Source organism: Staurois parvus, unplaced genomic scaffold, assembly GCF_062004578.1.
Source record: "Staurois parvus isolate SC_StPar_1 unplaced genomic scaffold, SC_StPar_1.0 ptg000099l, whole genome shotgun sequence".
NCBI lineage: Eukaryota > Metazoa > Chordata > Amphibia > Anura > Ranidae > Staurois > Staurois parvus.
The window spans coordinates 4,055,310-4,074,905 of NW_028317895.1; the positions used below are offsets into that span (position 1 = coordinate 4,055,310).

Consider the following 19,596-nt stretch of genomic DNA (forward strand, 5'->3'; position numbering starts at 1 on the left):
GAAGCAAGTCTTTTTGATTACTGGCTTGTGAAAGGGAGTGCCACGGTCAGGGGTCAGGCTCAGAGACCAGTAGCTATAGCAGTAAAGAGGCTCCCACTGAGTAGCAGGATAAGTATACAAGCAGGTCACCCTGGGGGATGATGTAGGTTTACCCTAAGCACTAAGCAGTATTCACTGGAGCTGCTAATAGTGGAGATGGCTTGTGCTGTATGTTAGTTAGTTGCTGTCTTCCGGATCGTCCCCCCAGGACGTGTGCAAGCCAGGGTCCAGTAGCAGATATAGCAGTTAGGAATCAAGCAGAAGCATAATCAGTAAATAAGTCAAAGGTCCGTAACAAGTGGTTACTGGTTGGGATGGCTCCCTCTGCTGTGTCTGAGCCAATTAGGAGGCAGAAACCAAGGAGAGCCACTGCTCTCATGCACAGCGCTGGATTGAGATTGGGCTGATAAGTATTAGGGAGGGCTGCGGAGGGAGCTGCAAGGTTTTTTTCCTTCATGCATAGATTGCATGAAGGTAAAAAAAACCTTCAGCCTGTAGAATCAATTTAAGTTATATACTTCTTTGTGAAGCTCCCTTTAACTTGCATAAACTCTGTTTCTCTTCAGATGAATTGCCCAGAGGTACTGTTATGAAAGGAAGCATAAACAGTGTTGTACTTTACAAAGATGGACTCTACGTAGCTGGAAGTGTAAGAATTTTTAAATATGTTTATTTAAAGCTCCCCCATTTCTAGTTTTCAGGTTGATTAAATGACCTCCCAGCCCTACCTCTTCTGCTCAGGCATCAGCAGTGGGTGTTTCTTAGTCCTGGATGATATAAAGATATGTCAGTGATTTTCTGTGCAGGTCGAGCTCCCTCTCATTGACATACAATGGAGAAGCCCAGCTTCTAAACATTTAACTCTTTTTTAGGACAGACAATGTTCAAATCTAGTTTGCATCTGATAAGATGAAATCTGCCAGTATGGTAAAGACAAGGTTAAAGCAGAGTTACACTCGACCTATCAAAAAATAAAAGTCACCAGCTACAAAAACTGTAGCTGCTGACTTTTAAAAAACAGCCACTTACCTGTCCCTCAGTCCAAAGGTGTGTCCCCCGCAGCTCGTTTCACCGGCCGTCCTGTATTCCAGGAGGCCGGCATCTTCAGTGTGGGCACCCGGCTGTGATAGCTTGCAGCTTCACAGCCGAGTACCCACTGCGCATGCGCGAGTAGAATGGTCCTGTAGGCCTCTGGGACCTGTCACGTGTCCCAAAAGAAAACAGGGAGGGAGGACACTTTCCGTTTCCGATCGCCTAGGCGATCGAACCGGAAGTGGGAGCGGGTACTTGTCAAATTCGGGTACCCACTCCCCCCGCCCCCCAAAGGTGCCAATCCTTAATGGGGAGCAGTCCATAAAGTGTAACTTCCCCTTTTGGGTGGAGCTCCGCTTTAAGTATAGCAAAAACAGCTCTCCAGCCAAAAGGGAGCTTGTAGGATTTTTCCTTGCTGGAATTTCCAGATAAGCATCCAAAAAAGGTACAATATGCTGTAATTTTTTTAAGGTATGCTCTGTAAATGGTCCCCATACTGGAATGGAACCAGTATAAAGTGTTATCTCAATGGAAGCATACTTTACGTAACCCCTAAGTGGGTTACTCCTAAAGAAACAAGGCACTCTTTGTTACAGAGTTGGAAAACGGATATACTATTGTTAATGCAAACGTTTGCCTATTCTTTAACAGAGTTGCAGCCAAAAGACTAAATACCTTGAGCATACTGTACCTCATATGGCCAGTGCTTCCCTGTCCCATGCTTATGGAAAGCTTCTAATACTCACCATGCTGTGGCTGCTTAACAGTTGTATCCCATCCCTTTCAGGAACACTGATCACCTTATTGTATTGGTGAATAACTTCACAATGCTTTAAACCAGAAGCCAAATTTTAATGTCCGCATAAAGGGACAATTATCAGTATAACATTTTTACATTTTATCCATGGTAACACAATAGCTGAAATGCAAAAATTGCTTTGTTCCATGAGAGATATACAGGTTAGGTGTTCAAGAAGTTAGAAATACTGTAAATATTAACAAAACATACTACCTGAACCAGGGGCGGACTGACAACTCATGGGGCCCCCAGCCAATAGGGGATTATGGGGCCCCTGTGTCCTTGCCCAAACTCAAAAAAGCCTATGAAAAAGGTACCAGGGGCATCTCATGGGGCCCCCTACTGACCCCGGGCCTTCGGGCAGTGCCCGAGTTTCCAAATGGTCAGTCTGCCCCTGACCTGAACCATTTTATCAAACTCTGTACCCATACAGGACATACCCCTAAAGGACATACTCAGATTATGTTTAGTTATGTGGATAAACTCATTTGTCAGGCATGTTGCTTGTTTGTACTTGGATTTGCTTTACTTGGTTCTCTCCAGATAATTATTCAGAAAAACAATTGATGGGCATCATACACCATGAACCAATAATTAATCAGTGCTCTAAATTTATCTTAATTTTGAGTTATGGCCACTGTCTATAGGCTTTTGTTGGCATCAGATCTGCTTTTCTTCCTATGCGAGGCTCATAGTAGCTCAATTGCAGGTCAGATGCACCTGTTTATTAATTAACACAGGCCCTATATCTGCCGTAGGAGAAATACAGCAGATGTCACTGCTAAACTCCTGCTGAAAGAGCTATTTGCTTGGCTGTCCCTGGCTTCAATAATTTATGAGCCACTAACCTAAAACAAGTATGCAGATCTAGAAAGTCAAAGCAATAACACCCATCTGCAAACCTTTCTTAGATCTGTGACTCAGACTCTTGATTCCAATAGGGCACTGTAACATCCAGGTAGCTAGCATCTTCAGAAGGAGAGCTCCGCAATGGCATCCTCTGCATTTTTTTGCTGATGGTTTCCTATATCCAATGATATATATTTTTCTCACATGATTAATTTGTATGTATTTTCCAGGAAGGCATTTTGTGGTCATGTTCCGTAAAGGGTTCAGAATGTAAACTTGAACAATGCTGGGATGCAAAGGAACCCATTGAAAATATTGCTTTCTCCAGTAATTACAGGATTCTTTCCATTGCAACAAGCAAGGTAAACCAAAGAGACTAAGAGAGTCACATGAATCAATATTTATTAATTCCCAAAAATTGAGCAACTCCATACTTCCAAAACCTGGATACAACTTGGAAGCTTTGCGAGCTTTTGCACAGACACTTGTCGAAACTGTAGAGGACCAAGAGACCTAATACAGAGGTTAATTTATATAAAAGAGCTATTCATACCATTGATTACTTAATGACACTGAGACATTTGCTAATATTTTAGATTCTACTGCAGTCTGTTTCTGTTATCTATTATTTAGGATAAAAGACTATCAGAGACAGTATTGTTTTAAGGGTTTTTTGGATAGGGAGTTAACTATGTGTAGGAATCTCTTTGCTTTGCAGAACCCTGTATCTCAAACATCCTCTACAATAGGGGTATTGAATTAAAATTCCAGGAGGTCACTAAAATTTTCTTCTGGCCGAGGTCCGAATAGGGTGTGCCCATCAGTGTGCCCCCTTACATTAGGTGTCGCCATCAGAGTTCAACTTTACATCATGTATTCCCATCACATCAGGTTTGCCCATCAGAGTGCTCCTTTACATCAGTTGTCCCCATCAGAGTTCCCCTTTACATCAGGTATCCCCATCACATTGCCACCTTACATCAAGTATTCTCGTCAGAGTGCCCCCTTACACTCAAAGTACCCCTTTCTATCATATTTCCCCATCAGAGTGCCCTTTTACATCATATTCCCCATCAGAGTGCCCCTTTCCATCACATGTGTCCATCAGAGTGCCCCTTTCCACAGTTTGTGCCCATTTGTGCCCCCTTTACATAAAATGTGCTCATCAGAGTGCCCCTTAACATTAAATGTGCTCATCAGAGTGCCCCTTAACATAAAATGTGCCTGTCAGAGTGTCCCTTAACATAAAATTAAGATAAAATAAGGGGCATGCTGATGGGCACATTTTATGTTAAGGGGCACTCCCATGGGCACATGTTATGTTAAGGGGCATTCTGATGGGCATATTCTATGTTGGGCCTATCAGAGTGCCCCTTAACATTCAATGTGTCCATCAGAGTGCTACCTTGTGGGCAGACAGGAGCTGTGGTGGGATCCTTGCTGGATGTCTGCCATATAGTGGCCGTTGCTCTACAATTAAATTCTACTAAAAATGTCACAAAATTATATCAACAAATTTGAATTTACGTTTACTGATGCTTTAAAGTGAACCTGTGCTTGAAATAAAATGTCAAAAACCTCTATCAGAAATTTGACAACATAAGCTGTTAGTACATACCTGCTGCTGCAGAAAATCTCTTTCCAGTTCTGTTCAGGACCTCTCAATCTAACGGCAACAGTTTCATCTAATTCACCAACCAGTAGCTGTGTGTATTGTAGTCTTCCATCTGGTGTGCAGTTGGAAAGTAAGCTAAAGGCTTTCCTCATTAGTGAAAACACATGCAAAGCTTCATGATTGAATTACTGTCACTACCTGCACTGTTGCATCTACAGGTCTCTGCTGGATCATGCTGGCCTGTTGCTGCTCCCATTTCTTTTGTTCCTGTGACTGTGGTTTTGCCGTCATCGCCATGTGGAAGCATTTACATTGCTCCTGCAGTAATGTTTTTGCTGCATCTGGACCTATGAGAGGGATGAAGCACTCTTGTCAGTAATAAAATAAAATGTTGAGCCTTAAACATGCTTATGCAAAGATGCTGCATGGATTGTGGAATAGAAGAAATATACCAGTAATTTAAAGGGACACATCCTGAATTATATCGGTTCTTGAATTTTGCAGGAACATAATTCCTCCTGCATAACATTGTTCTATAAATGTATGCTTTACACAACATATACAGCTTTGAACTGCTCTACACTCTTTATCTTCTATTTTAGGGTTCTGTATATATATACAACCACAAACATTCTCAAGACCCTATCCAAATTCTTAACGCATACAATAAGGGATTAATTGGTGTGGATTTTCTGACCAATGGAAGCAAGTACTGCATGGTAAGTCCTTTGCATTTTTAATTTCACATAATTCAGGCACAATGGGGGGGGGGATTTACTAAAATTGGTGTACTCAAAATGTGGTGCAGCTGTTCACGGCAGCCAATCAGCTTCTAACTTCGGCTTGTTAAATTAAACTCTGCCAATAAAACCTGGAAGATGATTGGTTTCAGTGCAGAGCTGCACCAGATTTTGAATTCTCCAGTTTTAGTAGATAACGCACAATACCGGGACTGATTCCCTGAATTTGTTCACCTTGTTTTCCACTGGTCTTGGACACATGCTAAATGCTCTCTCCTGAAAATGCTAGTCGTCTGAATGTTAATTTGATTCTCTTACTTCAATGCTTATGACAGAGAAGTGAGACCTCTTTCTGGGGTCTCAAACAATTTACCAAGACAAAAGAAGATCAAATTTGCTACAACACAGCTAAGTCTGAGTTATAATCTTTGCATAGACTTACCCCTTAATATGTTAGGAAGTATGCATGGGGCCATATTTTTTACTTTTATGTTTACCGTTAAATTCATGGATAATTAAACTCAGCTACTATCTATCCTTCTGTCAGGACATTTAAGTAGTAATTTAGTTTATTAATCAACAGAGACGGCTTGATATAGTGGGGAGAATACATTTCCTATATAATAGAAAGTCAAGAGAAAAGGTCATGTATTTCTAAGGTTGAATAGTCCCCATTCTTCTATTACGTCCAACACAAGTTTCATGCCTAAAATTATCTCCTTTTATTTTCAAATTAAAGAGTGTAGGCAAGTCTGGAGATGTCCAGATGTGGTCAGTGGAAGATGGAGCAAACATCAGTGCTTTGGCTCTTGACACCCAGGTAATTATGTTAAAATGTCTATTATTGCTGAATTATTAAATGTTATCTTTCTACTGTAATTTCCCTGTATTTTGTGATGTTTAAGTACACAAATAAATCAACGTATTGATCATGATCTGCTAAATCATACCCATGTCTGTCTTTGAGTGGTAAAGTAGCCTTTCTTCCTTAGGTAACTTGCATGGCATGCTGCCCATCATCCCATTATGCAACAATTGGAAACAATACCGGACATATTTATTTAATTGATGGAGTAAAACTAAAATCTCCTCGAATAGTTCAAAGAAAAAGACTTTATCATGTTCCTGTTCTGCACCTGCAGTAAGTTACCTTTTATTTGACTTGATCCCTTTCTGGAGTGCACTATAAAGTGAACTTGCACTTTGCCGTATCGGGGAAAGAAACAGGTTGGTTTTAATGCAGCCCTTCTCAGCAGCATATACAGTACTTACTTTGCTTTCACTCCCCCATTGCTCTGTTCTGCAACCGGGGGGGGCAAGGCAAAGCCCTGTAAGCTATGAGTCACTGAAGTTGACTTCCCCTGTGACAAATCTGACAAATGAGTTACATGTTCCTCCATACTCAGAGGTACTATATATTTCCTTTAGGCTCCTGGCATTGAACAGGGCAGCTGGCAGTGAAGCAAAAATAAGTATACGCTGGGGTTATAATAGGGGTTAAGGCAAACATGCTGCTTTGCCCTGAATGGGCAAAGTATAGGTTTGCTTTAAAGAGAGAGTGTGCGTATTTGACACGGACATATGCAGTTTAAATAAAATGGGTCTGTTTCATGTTTTGACCCCCAAAATGATTTTTAAAGACCCAAACAGGCAAGATCTTTAGGCACTGTCAGTATTAACAGATTGTAATTCCATCACCGACAGTAACAAATATTTACATATAAAAAATAGCAGGGCGTTTAATCTGCAATTATTTTTTTTTCTCTAGTTTTGATCAAAAAGGAAATTTCCTCCTGACGGGGGGCGCTGATGGGCACATATTTATAGTAGATGCAAAGCCTTCCAGTTGTTTTCAAGTTCTTGGATATACAGGTAATAATTTGATTAAAATGCACGTTAAGATGGGGGTACTGTTAAAAAGGCAAGATTTGTGAACTTACAACTTTCAATGCTCTATTTATGTTCTCAATAAAATCTACCAAATTTATTTTGTGTTTTATTGTCTTATTCATGCCTGCAGCTTAAAATCTCTTCTGCTCTGTGAACTGATGGTGATATAAACAAAGTATTAGTTCCCTGGCAAACAGTAAATATAGGCAATAGCTTAAGCTGAGAACTGGTGCTGTGCCTACTTTCTAGGCAATCAGAATAGCCTCATAAGGCTGTAAGGCACTCTGGTTGCATAGTGAGGAAGTTGAGGGACAGGACATAGTACCAATTGAGGTTCAGACAAGTAGTCATTTGTGCTTCATCTTATTTGTCAACAGTGTGGGGTTGATTTACTAAAACTGGAGAGTGCAAAATCTGGTGCTGCTGTGTATGGTAGCCAATCAGCTTCTAACTTCAGCTTGTTCAAGTAAGCTTTGACAATAAAACCTGGAAGCTGATTGGTTTCTATGCAAAGGTGCACCAGATTTTTCAATCTCCAATTTTAGTAAATCAACACATCTGTCCTGTCCCTCTCTGACTCACTATCTAACCAAAGGAACTTGGACGTCTGCAACAGGTGGAGGTGGAGGGCAGTAAAGAGTACATCTAAAATTTTGCTTATATGGTAGATGCTAGAACATATTTTTAATAGAAATATTTATTTTAGTGGCTCTATTAGATGGATAATTCTTCACACTTTATTAATATTTTCCTTAGATATATTTATATTTTTAAATCAGGTGCTTTATGGTGATTTTATATTTTAGCACAGAAGCAAGGGGTGAATAATTGAAAAATGCATCAGTTTTATCACCTGTATGACCTCAGCATAAAATGAAGACCAACTAGGCCTCATGTCTTACCTGAATATGGTGGAAAAAAAGTCAGTTTCCAAAGACATCTACATTGCAGCAGGTTCTTGTGCTGTAGCAAGTGTTTATTGCATTTCTCATCAGTAATAGGGAAATAGGGATAAGAGATATATATGACTTCAGGCACCAATGTAAAGGTTTATTTGTATAGGTTAGATTCAGCACAACAATTGCTGTGAACCATCTTTGCTAAGCGCTCACAACTCAATAGCACCTAACAATGAAGGTTAACCGACATTTTGCTAGCTCTTGCCTGTACAAATAATCTTGAAATGCAGATTGCAATACAGACAGTATGGGTATTCTCTTTTCCATATTTCCAGTCACCACTGCTTTCATTACCAATTATGTTGCGGTAAAAGCTCTGTGGAATATAAGGCTATAAAAAGAGAAAAATGTAATTGTACTTATGTATTTTTATATAGTAAAATGTGCTTTCTCATAGTGGTTGGTGGAGATATCCTGTCTTTGTCATCACTGAGTACAACAGATACATCACACATTAAAGTTTTGGCACTTGTCTATCCCATGGGAGAGAAGGAAGAAGAGGAGAGTGGCACTCAACTGGAGCTGTTTTCATTGGCACTGCAAATCTTAGCAGGTAAATTCCAAACACATCTGTTGATTTGTGATTACAGAAAATGTAAAAAAAATAATTTAAGAGCACAAATACTGAATAATAATATTGTTGATGAATTATTATGGATGCTTAAAGAGAACCCGTGAGCCATTATTATTGCAGACTTTGGGGCTGTCATCTTGGACCTGACTTAATGTCCAAGTCCACAATATGTTAAAAAGAAGTAGTCAGGCATGTTAAAAAAAAGTACAAAATAAACAGCTCTTACTGCAGTACTCACCGGCACTTTCTCCCTCAGACTCTGCGCTCTGTGGTCCAGTGCCAATCCTTTTTCTGGTTGAATGATGACCAGCATCATCCAACCCACTTACTATAAGACCAGCCTGTCAAGGAATGGCTTACAAGTCCAGATCATTTTGGACCTGGACTCCCCCTTAGGGATACATCATCTTGCTTGCCTGGGTTTATAGTACTTCACTGACAGCTCTGTCCAGGAGTAAGGGCAATGAAACACTGACAATAAACACTAGAAATTTAGCTCTTTCAGACTTCACTAGCTTCATGAATCTTCCACTGTAATGTCACTGTAATGGTTCAGGTAATCAGTCAAGGTTCTAGATACTCAATCTAGGTTCCGGTTGACAGTCAACTAAGTCAACAATAGCACCACCTATATTTTTCTGCTCATATATCACTTTTTACTAACACTGCTCATAATTTAATTCTTTGCTTTCATGGCCAAAATCTAGTAATGTTCCATTTCTCTTTCCACTTTTACTCACACCTGACACATGAAGCTGACCAAGGCAGTTTTCTGGGTAAGAGACCATTCTAAATTACAGGTAAATTGGAGGATACTGTAGGCATGCCTACACTACGGCTTTGCAAAGAGATATTTTGAAAAGCATAGTGCTGTGCAGGCAATTTACATTATTAGTGCTGAAATTTCCCCTCCTATAGCTATGCAGCCTAGGGAAATATTCATGAAAATACACTGGCCAGCCAATCATTAACACTTACTACATGCCATAGCCTGTAAATATTATAGTACTCTGGATCAGGGGTGGACTGACAACTCATGGGACCCCCGGGCAACAGGGGATCATGGGGCCCCTATGTCCTTGCCCATACTCAAAAAAGCCTATGAAAAAGGAACCAGGGGCATCTCATGGGGCCCCCTACTGACCCTTGGCCCTTGGGCAGCGCCCGAGTTTCCAAATGGTCAGTCCACCCCTGCTCTGGATGAGACATAGGGCATACCAGTGGCTGCAGGATCTTCTACAATCAATGGTTACAAACATTTCCCTACTGTCCTGCATGGGCTGTCAATAGGTTAAACTGCAAATGATTAAAAATACAAAGCCTTGGAATTCAAAATGTATATAAAGTTTTTAAAACCTAACAAGGAATTAGAAATATAAATATAATTTTATTAGGGGTAGCTACAGATACTTATATTTGCCAGGTTTACCAAACAGCAGGCATTGAAGTACATAGAGTAACCTGATTACAAATAGAAATTTGTAGGCCAGCCTTCAATTGTTTCATCATGGTTACGTACATGTGATAGCTCACTTTTTTGGGGTTTTTCAAGATGTGCAAAGAGAGATCACACAAACACTTGTAGGTAAGATCAAACTGTATATAACATTTTATTAAATAATAACAGATAAAAATCAAATGCAATGATATTGGAAAATGCAAAAAGAATACTTAGCTATAGATGCCATTCGCCAAGGAGTCCCCCATCTTTACGGCTTGGCACAATGCTTGAATGCCCTGGTACGGGACTAACTATTACAAATTTTGGCTGTGGTATTTACAGGACTAGTGGGTGGCATTAACCAATTGTAAAATCTGCATAGTAGTATTATCTTTTAAGGAAGATAGCACACATTCCTGAAAGGGCTTTGGCTTGGTCAGTTTGTAATGATATTCCTATAGTATGAAGTAATCCAAGGTAACCATGCTTAGAATTCAATTCACAGATATTGTGAGCCATTAATATTGAGGAAATATAAAATTTCCCCATTAACTATATATAAAGGTAACATAGAGTAGAGGTCCCATGATTTCAAGGAGGTTTCAGGCCATGGGAAAACTATGAGGTGAACCTATAATTTTGATATTCAGTGACAAGTTATCTGTGCCATGTACTTACAGATCCAATTGAATACACTGATCAGCATGGGATGTTTAAAGACCTCATGATCCAAAAGCAACAGTATAAAGTTGAGCAGCCCCTGTATTCGGCTGTTCTAGGAAGCAACGGAAACTCAGTCTATGGTTACTGTGGCGAATCTACGTTGATTTACAAATTTGTGCTGCCAAAGGTAATTGTCTTGGAATGATATTATTGAAGTGTTTCATAATTAAAGAGATAGGCAGTGTACATGTTTTGTTTGTAATCCTGACATTCATTTTGTGCAGTATTAAAGCATTGCCACTTGTAATCATTCAGGATGCAGTGAGCACCTATTAGCTCTATAACTTGTAAATATACTATGTATTTTTATCAAAGGTTTGTAAGAAAAAAAATAGTACTCCAGCAAATAGGCTGGGTTGGCGATGTCATTTGTCACATGGGGGAGATTTACTAAAGCTGGTTCACTCAGAGCCTCGTGTACCTCTGCATGGAAGCCAGTCAGCTTCTAACCTCAGCTTGTTCAATTAAGCTTTAGCAATAAAACCTGGAGGGTGATTGGTTTCCATACAGAAGTGTACGAGATTCTGGGTGAACCAGCTTTAGCAAGTTAACCCCATCATGTCTGTTGGCCCAAATTTAGTTAAATTGGTATTAGGACTCTTTAATGTGCAAATGTTTACTAAAAATCATAAGCATACATTTCTCTGAATGTGTTCCAAAATGGGGAAGGATTAGAGCCTTTGTCATGTCTTGTCCTGATGTCAGTGGGACAGGATGTTAGGGGTTACCTCCCCAATGGGGTCACTAACTGCAAAGGTTCTAGCACTCTAAATCTATAAAAAATTGAGTTTAAGGTTTAATACCAAGGATCGCAAGACAAACTGGCCATGCAGAAAACCACAAAATACAACCTCAACCATAGCTGTATTAAATAATATGGTATAAAGAGTGATGCTGTTTAGTAACTCCAGAAAACCACAAAAGAAATTAAAGCTATTGATAAACTGTTTTACGCTGATCTTTGCTTTGCTCACTGCAAACCACTGCCATTTTCAGTACAGTATTTGTCAGAGCTGCTTTTGTCTCTATGAAACAAAAATGTCTGTTTGTGTCTATAGGATTCTGCTGGGGATCTACTTAAAGTTCTGCCTGCTGAGAAGAATGTGCAGGGAAGTCAGCTTGGACCTGGGTCTCTTCATTTGTCTTCTCATCAAAAGTGGCTGGCTGTGGCTGCAAGAGATGGAATTTTGTATCTTCAAGACTCTTATCATTTAGTTAGTATATAAAGATATATGCGCTAGATTGCCAATGCAAGAATCATGCAGAATTTTCACAGGAAAGTATTAAATTACCTCAATTTAGCATGGACAAATTAATATTATTGCAGTGCATGTGGCCCTTTTTGTACCCAATTTGATCCAGATAGGCACCTGTACTAACCATACTGCCTGGCATGCCTTACATTTATTAACAAATGTGCACAGATAAAAGGCAGGTACTGTCTCCTTCACACATAGCTTGGTAGTGTAGTTAATTTACGTGCCACATAGAATTTAAAGCCTTATGCCTACTACACACGATGGGAAAATTGTACGAAAGATTGCATTTTTTTGTTTTTGCTTGCTAGTCTCATATTAAAAATGAATACAGTAGGTTATTAAGATGTGAAAATTCTCGTACAACACAGTACAACTTCCCGCGCACGTAACTACGTTCTAGCATGTAATGGGACAGGGCTGTCAACATGGTTACAAAGGGATTTAAATATTTATTATAAAGGCAATTTGTGATTTTTCATATTATATAACATTTTTCATATTGCACGATATTTGTTTTTATTGCCCCTTTTTTCTTCCATTTGTTTCCGACCATGCAAGGTCTTTGTCCCTTAAATATTTTCGTACGAATTCTGTACTAATCACACAAAAATCATTAGTTCTGTTACCAAATGAGAAAATTTTTTAGTCATGTTGCTTTGGAAACTTTTGTCTGAAATGTTGTGATTGGATGTCGAAAGCTGTGTACTAACGATTAGATTATCAAACAATTGCTGTGTATTTTCATCCGATCTTCTCATTATGTGTACTAGGCTTAAGTTTAGCAAGTTTTTTCTATTAAAAATCAGCAGGAAGGATAGTACTCAATGCAAAATTCATTTAGAGTATCAACTATACCCACCCTTTCCACCCATTCATATAAGAAGTACTAGAGCTTCCATGAATGAAAAGAGAACTGTGATTCAAGGAGTTGGACTTTTCATTCATACTCTCATCCTCCATTCATAGATACCTTTTCCTTGTTGGAGGCTATTTCCTCCCTGTGTCTTTTTTTTTTAAAGCAGAACTAAACTCTCCTATCCTTTACCAATGAAGCCAAGGAAGCTACCCTCTTGACCACTATTTGATCAGCAGCTGTCATGGTGCTAGTTATGACACTAGCCATTTAATGACTTTTTAGTTCAGCACAGGCACAGGCAACCATGACAGTTATCATACTTGACATACTTTCAATGTAACTGTTTTGGGAAACAGTTGAATCAATGTATTTACAGGGGTTGGAAAAAAATATGGAAATGCTACGTGACTTGCAGGTGTGTAAGTGACAATATGTTTCGCATTGAAAGCTAAAGTGATGTAGCATTCTTTTGCTTCCGCTGTGTGATGAGACACCTAGCCAACAGATGGAAAGCCTTATTTTCATCATTAACTGCATACATTGCTAGTAATACAGAGTCATGTCAGAGCTTACTGAGTTTTGAAGAAGGACAATTGTTGGTGCCTGCTTAGTTGATGTGACTGAAACTGCCAATTTATTTGCCGTGTCGAGAGGTACTGTCTGAAAGGTTATGATGGCATATACAGTTTCCAGAAAAATGTGGCCTGATAAGCCTAAGCATGGCCAACTGCCCGAAAGAGACAAAAGGACATTGCGCAGGATTGTAACCTGGAATAAGAGAACAGCTGCTGCAAAAGTGACTGCAGAGCTCAATCTTCCAAAGTCTGTGTTAACAAAAAAGGGGGGGGGGGAATTTCAAAAGCAAAACATTCATGGGGAGCTGCAATTATCAAGCCATTTGTGATCGATATTAATGCTCAGAAGAGGAGAGAGTGTGTCAGGGTCCTGTCCACAGCAGAAGTTCTGCAAGATCTGGCATTTCTGCCAGTACTCTGCATGGCCGCAGAAGGACACATCAGCCTCAGTTTGGTGCTAGACGGCCTTTATAAGGAGGCTCATCACTTCCTAAAGTTGCTGGATGATCTCTAGCTCCCCGTGCCCTGTTCCTGTTTCCTGTGACTTTGACCCCTGATTTTCTGTTACCAACTCGGCTTGCTCCTGGACCTGTCTTTTCTACCTTACCCCTGATCTGACCTCAGCCTGGCTTACGGATACTCTCTCTCTCTTGCTTCCCTGTGTATGACCTCGGCTATCCATTTGACTACGTCTGCTCTGATTCCCATCTGGTACCTGACCTTGGCTTGAAGCGACTACCCAGTAAACATCTAAATCCCGGAAGGGCTTGCATACCATGCACAGGCACCTCCTGTCTGCAGACCTATCTCTGTGCACCAGCTGTGCTTCTGAGTGGACCACAAACCAGCACTCCTACAGGCTACCTGTAGAACTTTGGGTCTGACTCCCGCTGTCCCACTCTCAGGGGAGTCCGGAACTTAGCCGCAAGGGAAGCCCTCTTTCCATTGGCCTCCATCACCAGGTACGTGATAGTATCATCCAGCCAGTATGTCTGAGGCCGAGAGAGGCACTTCCGCACTATAGGCCCTGTGCCAACAGATGACGGCACTTAATCAAGCACTGAAGGATCTACAGCAAGGATACTTCCAGCTAGAAGGGCGTCTTCACTCCCTCTCTACTTCCGCACACCAGGATCCCTCCACCAGTTCCAACCCAGTAGCCGCACCTACCAGTCAGTCTCCTGCCACCACTCCTGCTATCGTGTTACCACCTCCGGAACCCAGAGTTCCTACTCCGGAGCGTTTTCTCGGGGATCAACGTAAGTTCAGAGCTTTCAAGAATGCCTGTGAATTATATTTTGCTCTGCAACCCAGGACCCTTTCTCTGCAAGCGGCCAAGGTCGGGTTCATCATCTCCCTCTTGTCTGAAGAACCTCAGTCTTGGGCACATAGTCTTCTGGAACAAAAGAGCCCAGCACTCAATTCAGTGAGTGAATTCTTTGAAGCCATGGCTGCCCTCTACAACGATCCCCAGAAGACCTCCACTGCTGAGTCCGCCCTCCATGCCCTACTACAAGGTCGGCAGCCTGTGGAGGACTACATAGTGGAGTTCCGTAAATGGTCTGCAGACACCGGTTGGAACGATGCATGATTGAAGTACCAGTTCCGCCTAGGCCTGTCCGAGTCCCTCAAGGACAAGTTAGCTAGGGTGGAAGCTCCCTCCTCCTTGGAGAACCTTATCCTGCCCGCTACTCGGTTAGATCGGCATCTACAGGAAAGACGTGCTGAGCATACTCAGACCTTTCGGCCTACTTGGGTTCTGCCAAAAGTTCCAGGGACAACGGCTCCTGCCCTTGCTCCGCAACCCATCAACAATTCGGAGATAGAACCTATGCAAATCGGCCTTCTCCGACCTGCCCTAACTCCAGAAGAAAGGCTACGCAGACAGTAAGGCAACCTCTGTCTTTACTGTAGGGCCACTTCCTGCGTAACTGCCCAGTACGCCCAAGTAAGTCCAGCCAGCCTCATCCTAGGTACCTTCAGCTATCTGGGACTTTAACCACCCATGTCATTCTCCCCATGTCATTGCAGGTGGCTGGAAGGGATGTCAAGTTGCGCACAGTCGACTTGGGAGCTTGTAGCTGTTTCTTAGACATCCAATTGGCCAAGGACTTACACATCCCTCTTCTGCCTAAGAAACAGAGACTTGACGTCTTACTTGCGGATGGCACTACTCCGACTTCCGGACCTGTTACCCAGGAAACCATTCCTATTCTTGCAACCATAGACTCTGGCCATCAGGAGTTTATTCGTTTTGACGTGATCAGATCCCCATGTTTCCAGCCATCCTAGGAATACCCTGGTTGCAAGCCCACATCCCACAGATCAATTGGCCCAAGAAGGAAATCATCTTTTCTTCAGAATATTGTCTACAACACTGTGGTGCCCCTACACCCACCAATTCTTCCATATGTCTCTCAGTCCAACCTTCACCAGAGGCCAGTCAATCAGTTCCCTCTACCTACCATGACTTCTTCAATGTGTTTGATAAAAAGAAGGCCGACACATTGCCTTTGTGAAGAATATAATATGGTCAGATGAATCAAGCTTCACCCTGTTCCTAACCATCGGACGTATTTACGTGTGGCAAAAATTGTCCCAAGCTAACAACCAGGGCTGTCTTATGCCAGCTGTAATGCATGGTGGCGCCCCAATTATGGTTTGGGCAGCTATATCTTGGTATTCTGAAGGTGCCATCATCACCTTGAAAGGTAGAATCACTGGCAGTAACTATGTACACATTTTGGCTGACCATGTGCACCCCAAGGTACAGACATTGATAGCATACAGTCAGAATATTTCAGATAGTTGCTAAAGTTATTATGCAATATATGAAATATTAACTATGCTTTGGTTCGCCACAAAATCTAATAACTATTCCTGTTGACTAATTTCTAGGGAACCATTGCTCAGGCAAGCTGTCACTCGTACCACACTGGGGGTATTGGCTCACTGGCATTTTCTTTAGATGGACATACACTAGCTACCGCAGGAATGGGAGATGGAGCCATTGTGTGCCTTGGGTGGAGGTGAGTTCAGAAGCCAATAGATGCAATTGCACATGCTGAAAACAGATTCAATATATCAACTAAACTACAGCAACAGCAACCAGTCAGTCTGTCTGAACAGATTGGTCAAATCTTTTTATCTACAATTAGAAGAATTAATAAAATATTGCATTCAACAATTTGTTTTGTAATTGACTTGTAATGTGTAAAGGCTTTTCTAGTCAGTATATTGCTGCAATCACATCTTTATATTGGTTTCTTTCAGTATTGTGTTTATTATTATAGCTAATATTGTAATATATTACTGTCATCAACATTGTCATAGCTTAGATATTTTGCACTAGATAATTACAGGGACCGACAAGATAGTACATAATTTTAATATAAGGGGGAAATCCAAAAACAACCCCCTATTTATTTCACTAGCACTAATCTAAAGAGAGACACTTTTAAATATTTCATTACATTTACAGATCTCCCAGGAACAATATAGTGAAATCTGCCCAAGAATATGGTAGAGCTCTTAGCATTTCTCTTCAATCCACAATATTTGATGAAGATGAAGCTTTAAGGAAACTGCCAGCTTGGTCACTAGATATTGACACTGCACCGTTTCAGGGAAAAGAGGTTGGTTTTAACATCATGAGTTTTCCTTTGTAGTTTATATTTTTTATTAATTTATTCATTATACTTAATACTTTTTCATCTCTCTTTTTTATTCACATCTGTTTACCCTCCTTTTCTTAACACTTGTTTTATACTCTCTTTAAAGCGGTATTAAACTCAAAACCAAAAATGTAATATATCGCAGGTTACCAATCATTAGAAGTGGTGACTGCATCAGTTTTCTTTTTTTTCCCTCTGTTTTCACCTGGTGATCCCACCAGTAACACACCTCCTGTATAAGAGTACCTCCACCCTGGATAAAGGAGCACAGGGCCAGCATTTTCAGGCTAGGGGAAGGGGAGTGTTAGATGTAATAGCAGCTATAAATACAGTAACAAATTGAAGCCAAATTCCAGCTAATACTTTATAAGCAGTTTCAGAAAACAGTGTTTTTCCTTCTGAGATAAAGGTTTTGTATAATTAAATTAAAGCTGATCAATGTAAGTACCCCTGCTAGTGTTAAATGGTTTGTCTCATCTCTATAACTGTAATAATACATCTGGAAGAGAGCTTGTTCTTTTGAAAAAAACAACAGACTTACTGGCCAGATCACCAGAAAAAAACAGAAAGGAAGAAAGCCTAAAAAAAGAAAAATATATGTAAGAATTGGTAAGCTGCAATATAATAAATGTTTGCTTTTGGGTTTAATACCACTTTAAACCCTGAAATAAAAATTTGAAAGTAGTAACTTGTGTGTCTTGGATGCTGATACTGTAAAGATTAGCCTTGCAATGAAGGACATCCACACAGGTATATGTTCAGTCTGTGTATGGTTTACTGAGCAATAGCAGTGTTCACTAGGTCACAAAACATCAAATGCAGAGTGATAAGTTCCAAGAATACATTTTTATGATATCCGTTAGATGCTTTCTACACTATTCTATATTTCGGGCATATATCCATTGGGAAGGGAGAAATTCTGATTATGTAAGATTGTAGATAAAATTAAAAATGGCAATATATGACGTTTACATATTAATCAAAGTCTTTTATCTCAGCCACAAAGCCATTAAAAATAACATTAAAAAAAAAAAAAACATAATATAAAAAGAAAAATCATAACCAAAGGTGTAAGACCAAACATCCTTTCCTATCCATCTGCTTCTCACCACCATCCCACACATCCGGAACAATGGTTATAGCCATAGATTTACAGACATCCTCAGCATCCTTTCTTTCCTACATTGTTTAGACAGAGCTAAAAAAAGAAGAAAGAACTCAGAACACAAGATGTAGGACATAGTTCACTTGCAGTTCACATTTAATTCACACCTAGATAGCTTCCTTTTGACTCTGTCTTGTTATATATTAATTACTCAACTCCATGGTGTGTCTTATCTTAACAATACTGTTTTAGAATAGGCCTAAAAGTCAATATTAACAGAAAATCTGTTAATTATAGTACAGCTGGCGGCATCTAAAATATGATATACTTTCACTTTCACTCTGCTGATCAGTGGGTGCTTGAGGGTAGACATGTGAGGGTATCTATGTGATGTGTGAGCAGTTAAATAGATGTATCTTTGTGGACCTTCTAAAAGCTTTTCTATGTGATTTTAAAGCCTCATGCACACTTGACATTTGGTGATCTCTCCTAGATGCCCTTCCTTCTAGCAGCAGCGTTTTGGCAGGAAAAAACTTTGTAAACATGTGTAACGTTTTTAGTCACATTTAGGCGTGTCAACCGCTTGGGCATTCATTTGTTTACTTAGCCAGAGTATTAATTTATTCTTGCCATTAAAATGAATTAACATTCAAGCGCTAAATGCACCTAGCAGTTCTTTTTTCCCGTCAGCCTATAAACACCCCTGCCTCTAAACTTTACTAAATGCGTATATGTGCATAAATAGTGGTAGTAAAGTCAGGAATAACAAAAAACGCTGACAGGCAGGGTTTTTCATAGCAGAAGAGATTCTAGAGGTCTCTTCTGTCATAAATGATCCCCCTGCCTGTCAGCGGGTAATGTGATTGGAGCCGCACATGCATAGCTTAGACCACATTAAGGGCTCGTTCACACTTGGCTGTTTTACCAACGCTTGCCAAATGCCCCTATAGCATTTGTCAAGCGTTGGTCCGGCGTTTGCGGAATGTTTTTTAACGCTTGGCAAACGCTCCGCAAACGCCGCATGCGCGGTTTAGCAGAGGTTGCTAGGCGTTTGCCGAGCGTTTATAACGCCCCACAAATGCCTATAATGCAGTTTGAGTGGTGTTATCGCTCCGCAAACGCCCCGCAACCGCGTCGCAACCGCACCGCAAACGCCGGGCATTTGCGGAGCGGCACCATAGATGAGAATAGGAGGCTTCAACGCCTCCTGACTCGACCAGAGGCATCCGTTTTGCCACGACGCAACGCGACGCAAACGCTCCCGTTAGAACAGCACCATGTGCTGTAATGTGCAGCATTGGCAGAGGCTTTAGGAAGCGGTAAAATGCCTCTCTGCCGCCTGCACACAACGGTAGTGTGAACGTAGCCTTATGGCCCGCTCAGTGTGAGGCGGCGATGTGACTCTCATGCGAATGCGTGACATCACTTAGGCCTGGCCATTCAAGCTGCTGAAGATATAAAACCTG

The 19,596-nt window shown here is 40.8% G+C and overlaps 1 protein-coding gene across 1 annotated transcript in view; it reads left to right on the forward strand.

Annotated features, from left to right (window-relative positions):
- CFAP43 (cilia and flagella associated protein 43) overlaps positions 1-19,596 on the forward strand; it is a 116,542-nt gene that overhangs the window by 17,726 nt on the left and 79,220 nt on the right. Inside the window, exons 7-17 of the mRNA XM_089671115.1 lie at positions 606-688; positions 2,950-3,081; positions 4,937-5,053; positions 5,814-5,894; positions 6,067-6,215; positions 6,843-6,946; positions 8,321-8,476; positions 10,619-10,788; positions 11,720-11,875; positions 16,250-16,380; positions 16,833-16,986. Coding sequence (XP_089527241.1) covers positions 606-688; positions 2,950-3,081; positions 4,937-5,053; positions 5,814-5,894; positions 6,067-6,215; positions 6,843-6,946; positions 8,321-8,476; positions 10,619-10,788; positions 11,720-11,875; positions 16,250-16,380; positions 16,833-16,986 — 1,433 coding nt within the window. The remainder of the gene's footprint in view (positions 1-605; positions 689-2,949; positions 3,082-4,936; positions 5,054-5,813; positions 5,895-6,066; positions 6,216-6,842; positions 6,947-8,320; positions 8,477-10,618; positions 10,789-11,719; positions 11,876-16,249; positions 16,381-16,832; positions 16,987-19,596) is intronic.